The 9,195-nt window shown below is 41.4% G+C and overlaps 1 protein-coding gene across 1 annotated transcript; it reads right to left on the minus strand. All coding sequences in view use genetic code 11, as the record gives it.

Moving 5' to 3' along the window:
- Positions 1-817: 817 nt before the first annotated feature.
- Positions 818-7,589, minus strand: EGR_08245 (Actin-related protein 2/3 complex subunit 2; the record flags this gene model as incomplete). The annotated part of the gene is made up of 7 exons (XM_024497494.1): positions 818-904; positions 1,828-2,276; positions 3,323-3,449; positions 4,278-4,371; positions 7,014-7,255; positions 7,335-7,482; positions 7,516-7,589. The coding sequence occupies 7 exons, from the start codon at positions 7,587-7,589 to the stop codon at positions 818-820; spliced, it is 1,221 nt and encodes a 406-aa protein (XP_024348089.1).
- Positions 7,590-9,195: the final 1,606 nt, after the last annotated feature.

The following is a 9,195-nucleotide window of genomic DNA, read 5'->3' on the forward strand; positions in this document are numbered from 1 at the left end:
AACACTTCCACCTCACACCAAACTTCATCTTCCGATAACTATACCCCTGCATCGTGGGTGTGTTGATTTGGTGGACAGTAGGCGAATTCGTTCATTTGCCAGGGGTGAAACAGCGATCCTGATTGGGAACGGTCTGCTCAATACACTTCACATGCTCACTCAGGGACCTCCCTCCCTCCTCCTCCTCCACCTCAGACACAACAAGAACTAGAAGTAGTGAGTAGATGGAAAGAAAGTTGTGCTCTTGACAGCCAGCAACACAAGACTTCCTTTTTGAAATGGTGTGCTTGATTAACGAGGTGAACTACGACTGAGGATGGGGAGGGGATGGGATGGAAAGGGAGTGAAGGAGGGAGACACCGACCCACCCTCTTCTTCCGCATTTCCTGAATCACTCCCTCCTCCACCAATGTTCATTATCACCATCTCTTGGCATTACCCCAGCACATGCGACATGGAGCAGTAAAGATATGAAATGGATTTGCCAATGAAGACGATTGGAGTAGGTCTGGTATCTCGCTTCCCTTCTGGTCACAATTGATTTTACACTAACGATGATATTGTGAGCTGCTCGGGTACCTGTGTGAGCATCGACACCACCCAGACCCACCCCATCTAGAATGACCAAGAGACGAAGACTTCTGTACAGTAGTCAGCAATGTCATTGCTGTGATTGATACGAGCAATACAGCGTGTTGGTGCGAGCCTATTGGCCTACTGGGTGGCCAGTTGGAGCTTCTTTTTGCCTGTCATCCTGTTGACATACTCAGATGTCATTCTGAATAGTCTTGACCTTACAGTGAATAGTGCTACCTGGTCACATGGGGTCAACGGGGAAGCCACAACAAGTGTTCTCAATATCGAAAGCTACCAGAATGTTCTCCTGAGTTGGTAGGCATTCGCACTAGACGATTAATTCACGGAAGTGAATTGTCAATGCTGGGAACCCGACGTTGAAACCTGTCAGTAAGTGACAGGTGTAGTAACAATTAGGGAGTGGCTTGACGTTTAGTTAGGATAATGAATCTTCTTCAACCAAAAAAAAACAAGGAAAAACGAAAAAACCACAAAATATTGTTCGGGTACCGCATGATTACCCTCAGACAATGAATGTCCTGAATACTACACTTTGTTTACAACTCACCTGATCTGTCTGCTACACGACTTGGTGCAAATGTTAACCGTAAACAGATAAGGAACAAAGGTCACACACAAACCCAAAGATTGTAGCTACAGCGTGTTAGGTAGCGTCAAGGTGTTTCCGCTTCTAGAACCACTTCCCACTTCTGTAAATAACGCAGTGGTAGATTCAGCAATGATTGATTCAAGAAAGTCGCAGTGATAAGGAGAGGAAGAGAGAGAGGGAGAGACAGAGAGAAAGATAGAGGGAACGGCATGCGGAGGTAAACTCGAGCCGGGCATCTTTGCTAGGCATCAAAACACGGGGATGGCGGAATTGAATTTGCCATCTAAAGGGTAAAGTAGACAGAGAAAAAAAATCGGACAAATTTATCAAAACTGGAACCATGTCAACTATTTGTTCAGAGGATATTTCATCTATTTATTCATTTTCAACTATCCATTCATCAAAGCATCCTTTCAACCGCCAATCCACTAGGAAATCTTCCCTCAAGAATGCTTTCATCCGCTACTCAAGTTTCTTTCCGAACAGACATCTTCAAACTATCCAGTAGACGAAACATCTACCCGTCCATCAATCTATTCAAGCGTCCCGCCAAGGATTCATCGATCATTCTACCCCGGCCAACCATCAACGCCAGCAAATGATTTCATAATACTCACTATAAAAAACATTCGACCACTTACCAGAGGCGCACTTAAAACTCCATCTTCCTCCTCCTCCCTCTCATCCTCACTGTCCTCAAACTTCTGTAGACACGCGAAATCACTCTGACTCAGAGTCGAGGGCATTAACATATTCTCGGAACTGAATGCATTTCCACTTGCTAATCCCCTTCTATTTGCCGGTTGCCTGTGGATCTGGCTCCTAGAGGACTCCAGACCCAACGCGTGGACAAAAACGGCAGGTTCAGCACTCTCCTCACCATTGTTGAGTTGTTGCTGTTGCTGCTGCTGTTGTTGATGAGGAACAGCGCGATTGAGAATTTTAATGAACTCCGAGGTTTTTGCACGCATTCGCAACTGCAAATAGCCCTTGGCGCATTTTATATGATAATGAAGGTAATTGCGAACGGTGTGGATCAGGTTGATGCTCCTGTCGGCGGAGTGGGGTGCAAGGTGGCGGGGGAAAAGAACTAGGAAGCAGGAAATCAAAAAACTCGTTTATTGGTTATCGACACTTTTTGCAGCCAAATGAATGATTTGATAGTAAAGGCTCCGAAACGTCAAAACCTGACTATCAGTTACACAAAACAACTGCGCTCATTGATTGACTGACAGTACAAAGTGGCATCACCTTACACTTTAGATGGTAAAACAGTTGTTCTTACATGGAATGCGTTGGTACAAGGGGAAATTACCTGTTCGAAGATTATCAAGTAGCGATGCCTATGCCTGTTCAATAAAACATCTAAAGCCTTAATTTGTTTTCTAAGATTAGTCGTAAAGAGTTAATGCCGACAAAATGAATGGTTTAAACGCACACTAGATTAGAGCATCTGTGACGATTTGACCCACCATTTAAATTCCAACTCGGTGTCTTTTGAGTAAGTCCTCGGTGCTTATGCACCTCTGTCCACAGTTACCTTTGTCATGAATAAGGGAGCAAGCTAGATCCAACTTTCACATATTCAGCTTTGACAAACTAGTACGGCCACCTTTCAAGCTCCCCATCTTTTTGCAGAGAAAAATAATCCTACCCTCATAAACCCACATCTTCTGTCCCCAATATTCAGTTTATGACAGAATGGTGTTCCTTCCACTCCGATGGAATGCACCGCAACCGCAAGAGCAGCCTACTTGATAGACTGAAATGATCATCTGGCGCATTGAGACACAACCAATTACTATACCTCCCTTCATCCATCACTATAGGAGCACTTAGCAGAAAGCGTCCAACCAATCGCCGCTCCGGTAGATTGGACGAAATGAAGAGTTTACGGTTTACTCGGTGTTTCCTATCCAACTAACCCCAACGGAGCTGATGGCTGATCATCAACCATCAGTCATTGACAATGATTGCTTCTGCTTGGCATACAATTACTGTTAAACAACTCACTGATTTGTCGATCATACAAAATAATTTATAAACGGTGAAAATCGCTACCTAAATTAACAGATGATTTTTTCCTCATACTGCATTTCAAACTTGTTACGTTCAGCATGAACAGTTTAGGCTCACCAAAGGTAATATAGGCTCTGTTATCACCACCTACTGCATCCGTGTCTCGCAGCTCAGCTGGAGGTTCCCGATGTGAGTAGAGAACTTGTGGCGCCCTATCATAACGCCGCCGAACCTCAGTTAACTCCTACAAGTTGACGTAAAAAAGGCACCTGAAGGGAAGCGCCTACTTATGAGTTTAAAAGTAGTCAGATTAGTCACAGTCGGTTAATGCTACAAGGAGGGTGGGGCGACAGCGCCGAGATTTAGATGGGTTTTGGTGAAAAAAAGTTAGCCTACGAAAGAGTTAGAAGAAATGGATGGGAATAAAAAAGCACCAATCGTAGCCCCTGAGTCTATAAAGAATGCGAATTTGGCAGCAGCATGTCACCACCAACGACGAGACCCAATTATGTAGATGTTAAAGAGCGAAACTTTTGAGAACTTTTCAACTAAGAGAATGGCGAGCTTTTACAAGACCAACGTTTATTAGAAGGCTGACGTTTCCAAGCTACTGCCCCGAATTTGACTGCAACGGTTCCTGTCCAGTCAAATTCGCAAATCAAGCAAAGCGGCTTTTTAAAAATGGTGTTAAAAGAAAAATGACATTGTCTGAATTATTTTTTAGGATAAAGTGGTGTTACAGATACGGAAACTTACCGCTTTCTTTGTCCCACCATTCACTAGGCAAGCTTAATTAGGAAGACAGATAACTATGCATTATGAGTCATGGTTTGTCCGACTGTCCAACACAAAGAAAACGCCTCGTCACAAACTTAGCCCGCAAAACTAAACACTTTCCATCGTAAAGAACATGTTAAAATTGTTAAGACCAGCTTTAAAAATCAATAGGAAATCCTAAAAAAATAGCTAACTATCAGAGGATGACAAAAAAATCATCGATGTTGGGGGCTAGTTTTCCGGCCAACCAAAATGGGACCTTGAGAAAAAAAAGGATGAGGAAATGAGGCTCTACCTGCATAAAGATTTTGCCAATGACAACGTCATCAGCATCCTTAAAAACGGTACTGAAGATAACGGTGATGCGGTCCTCAAGGGCTTGAACGTACCTAAAGGAAAAAAGGGGGTATTCCTTAGGATTTCATTTAGGTCAACCAGGGAGTGATAAATTTCATAAGTTCAACAATTTTGCAAAATACGAGCTCTTATAAACGCTTCAAACATCACCAATGACATAACTTGAGTAAGCAGTACTAAATATGCATTATAAAGGCAAGTTAAGAGCAGCTTGCATCTTAATTCATATGAGTAAAGGCAAAAATGAGGAAGCTGAGGGATGGACGGATAGATGGGTGGAGAGATAAATGGATATGGGATGGGTGTATGGATGGACGCCTAGAGCAGTTCCAGACGCACCCATGCGTGAATGAATTGAGGAGTGGGTAAATGGATTGACAAGTAGATATCTGATTCGCGCTACAGAAAAACGGGAAGTAGGAAATTTAACCCCAAGAAATTGACAACTGTTTGCTTCGTCCCCTATAGATGGGGCCTACATATGCACTGACCATCTGAACTTAAAATGTACATCAAGCAAGTAATTCTCCCTACGTGTTTTCACCATGGAATAAAGGTCAAGAGGTCATAAAAACCTTCCACCTTATTGGTCTATGTGCTGTTAACTGCAGCACCTTATGATTCACCGAGGGGGGCAAATTAGTCTTCCTTGCATTAATGCCCAGACAGTAGCAGAAAATACGAGATCGGGAGGGCAAAATACTCCCAAGTAGGAAGGCATGCTCATTTAATTTGTCGTGATCAGTCAACAATAACATTAATAGTTGATTCGAGGGTCACTTCGTAACGGCGACAAATACAAACAACGTCAAGCAACACACCAAAAGTTGAAATGGGACAAAATCACACAAAAAAATTTGCTCAATTTGCTGTTGGCAATTAATAGGCCATTTTCAACCAATGCCAAGAGCTCCAATGGAAATGCAGCTACGGAGAAATGCCTTTTGTGTCCAAAAGGGCAGGTGTGTGTAGCTCCCTATGCATGCGATTAATCCAACCCATAAATGACTGAATTGACACCAACGTCAGTTTTGATAATTGCCACCGGAAAAATAAAACCTACCACATCCTCCCTGCAACCGTTCTACCATTGACATTGAAAAGATGATGTCAATTTCCAATTCGACACTCGAAAAGAATATGACAGTTAATGAACATTTAATAAGAAGTGAATTCCTTAATGGATACAAAATGGATAGACACGTGACAGATAAATAAGGGATAGATGATTGGATAAACTGATGCATACAGAATGGATGAAAGAATAGATGGACGGGTGGGTGGATGGGTAGATGGGGGATGGGATTGTTTCTACGATCTCACCTAAGAACTACATTACGCACAGTAACTTTTGTGGACATTTATAAAACCTAGTAAGACATTGTTGACTCAAATGAGTAAATTTTAACTAAACTGTTGATTCCAAGCTCAAACACTAAGCACCATGTTTGTCTGCTTATACGTCTACACTTGCAGAACGAGATCAGGTAGTATTTATTCTAGCCGACTTTGAGCCACGCAGAAACAGGTAGGATTGCATAGTCCAAAGAGGCAGAGCTCTGCCTACTTTTTTTCAATGAAAAGATTTCTGCGTAAAACATCAAATGCATTCAGAATCAGGGGGATTGTTTTTACATCGTTCCCCACGAAGCGTGAAGAGGAATTGAGGAACACAAACTGGCAGCAGATAAAAAGTGCATTCCGTACATAAAATCAAAAAGAAAACGAAGCAAAACCAACCGTCATTGCTATAATTTCACACACCAGGAATTAAAATAACAATGCAGTTCTAAAGCGCGCAACATGTCCCCTACGGTATAGGAATTCCAACCAACGAGAGCTGAAACCTCTGGAATATCTGGAATGGGAAAGTCAGGGTCTCCTTACAGGATCAACGACCAAGGGGGAATCCTTCTCATGAACACCAAAAATAAATACTACAGAAGCCAAAAGTAAACACCACTTTTACAAGTAGCAGTGTTTTCGTACGAATCCCATAAATCAAACATTAAGTATGTGCCTAGAAAATTCACAGGAAAATGCGGTATTCCCACAGTTCTCTTTTGAGAGCTTGGCGCCTCAAATGGGTTTGAGTTAAAAAATCCGAATTTTGCGTTATTTGTAACTTAAAACTTAAAACCACTAAGACTCTACGACATGACGAAGCAAAACCAGACCCTAACAACATAATCAAGGCATTTGTGAAAATTTAAGCTTGGCGATTAAAGGCTAGAAGAAACGCCTTATGATAATAGCTAGAAGCTCAACATACAACAAACGCAATTTTAATGATTTAGGTAATCCAACTTTCGAATCACCCACTTGCAGTTTCGCGGGCTTGATATGGACTTCAAACGAGAAATTCATTTAGTTTAGAAAACTTAACATGTTAAAAAGGAGTATAGCAAAAGTCCATTAAGATAACCTCATTTGACCACTTAAATACATTTAAAATGTGAACGATGGACCTTAACTTCCGGGAACTTAACGCGTCAAAAAAGAAACGGTGGATAACTATATTCAGGTAACTTTATCCTAATATTCAGGAATACAAAATAAGGACTCGATTATTTCTGCTTAAAATAAGGAATTTACGTTAAACCTTGTGCCTCACACAAAAAATGCAAATAAAAGAGACGTAAACAAGAAAAAAAAGACATAACTATCAGCCTACATAGCTTCATCTGGACTGTAGTGAATAACAGCTCGTTTGGAGATAATGGGTTCATCCGCTAGTGCTTGAAGGAGGAAGAAGGGTTCAAACACAGCGGCAAAACAGTTCCGTTTCAGCATAGCAACATGGCGGGCAACGACCTCGCAGTCCTCCGGGACATTTTGTAAGTCGAAACAGAGAGTAACTGAGTAACCGGGATATGGTTCGTCTAATATGTAAGCACCGTATTCTCGCCTCAGGAGCTAGACAAAAAGCATGATTTTCAATTTTACATTTTCGAGAGGTGGAACAAAAATATCATGAGGGAAAAGGGCTACTCACGCCTTCGACATCGTATTCTTTCAATTCGTCGAAAAAGTTGACTAAAAGACTGACCAAAAGTTTGGATTTATCGCCCTCGGGGTTGTGAATCCGATAGAGAACGCGGTCGAAGTCAGCAACGGTATAGTCAATTTTTTCGAATTTGAAGCTGATTAGTTGAATGAGAAAGCGGGAAACCTACCCGGCTTTGGCATTACTGAAACGGGTAAGAAGCAAGTCTTCCACAGCCGAATTATGGAATTCCAGGAATATCATAGTGAGCAAATGCGAACGTCTGGTTAGTTAAAAGGCGTAAACCAACATGTCTGGAAGAAGGAAAAGTAGAGCCAGACCGTGTCAAAAAGTAAACAAGCCATCAAAGATACAAAAAAGACACCTAAAAACCCAGGAAAATGTAAATAAGTAGAAAGTATGAAATAATAAGACAGCGCACAAAAAGAAAAACGCTTATACAAATTACGGTGAAGACCCCCAGACAAGTCGCACACTCAAGTCTTCACGCCCATTGGTTAAAAGATAAAATGCATTTGGAAATTGAAAAGGCTATGAAATAGTACTTTTGCTTAAAAGCGTCTTAAAATAGTGGCTAATCAACTGCTCGTATATATTGGTACAGTCTGCCAGCTTAACGTTGGCTAGTTGATGAATGACAACGACAAAACTGATAACAGCTTACAAACTTTAATTAATGAACCAAATAAAGATAGTAAACCCGCTACTGGTGCCATCATTATCTCAATTTATTGAAACAGTTCGCGAATAAATGCATGTCAAGACCTGTTGTTTAGCCCGCCTTACTTATAAGTTTTACCGCATCCTTTTCCCCCATAATCCCAAAGTGTATGGTGTGAAGCTACCCTCATGAGTAAACCTAATACACTACCATCTGAAAAGTCTTCAACATGGTCTAGGCCATCTCAGTGGCTTTCTATAAAAGATTTTATTTTACTAACCAACTTAAGCTCCCATTAAAATTTCGAGTTTCAAAACTCTTGCATGCAGTTCTTAGTCAAACAGTTTTTAGTTGGTTATTTAAAGCCATATATATTTTTAGTCAAGTTTTTTTGTGCATTAATACTAAGCTACACTACAGCATTCCTTCAGGCATTACTGGATATGTTAAGAGATTTCCCCGTGACCTCTTATCACTGTTAAACCATCTAATACTATAGGCATTAAGCATATCCATGTAAAAATCACATTAGGCAAGTGACGCCTACGAGTGGTAACGGATGGTTTGGATTCGCTCGGCCCCTTAAACAACTCACTTCTTCGAAGAGAACAAGTTCTTTGCCTAGTAACACCTGCCTACCAGCAACATCAAGGAGAACAGTTGCATCCTCAGAAGATCCTTTTTACTTCGTCGAACCCTGGTTCCATTTGAGATCCAGGACTTGCCGAAATTGACACGGTCTTAACTCCTCCGAAACGAACTCCTACGAATTCAGTTATCTACATCAGATGCCTACCTTTTTTGGCGTTCACGTTTGGCATTCACTGGACAGATTTGGAGGCCTCGTTTACTTCAAGTGACACCGCTTACAAAATCAACTTCCCGAGTCGTTCTAAGCCATGTGATAATAATAGTAGGTCTATGGATAGAGCACAGTTGGCCTAGGAGACGGCCACAATGGCAGTACGATTATCCTTTTAACAATTAACCCTTGCCAAAATACCTACGTGCAAACAGAAGGTGCCAAACCGATTTAAACCAAAGCGAAAAAAATTTTATTAACCACTAAAGAAACACGAAAAAAACAATTGGAACACTATCATCTCATCTCATCATTGCTCCGCGCTTTTTAGCAGCATCTCTTGCAACGGCAGCCTAAAAAGTTGAAACAAGAAAGGAGGAGGAGGA

The sequence above is a fragment of the Echinococcus granulosus genome (assembly GCF_000524195.1).
Source record: "Echinococcus granulosus chromosome Unknown EG_S00100, whole genome shotgun sequence".
NCBI lineage: Eukaryota > Metazoa > Platyhelminthes > Cestoda > Cyclophyllidea > Taeniidae > Echinococcus > Echinococcus granulosus.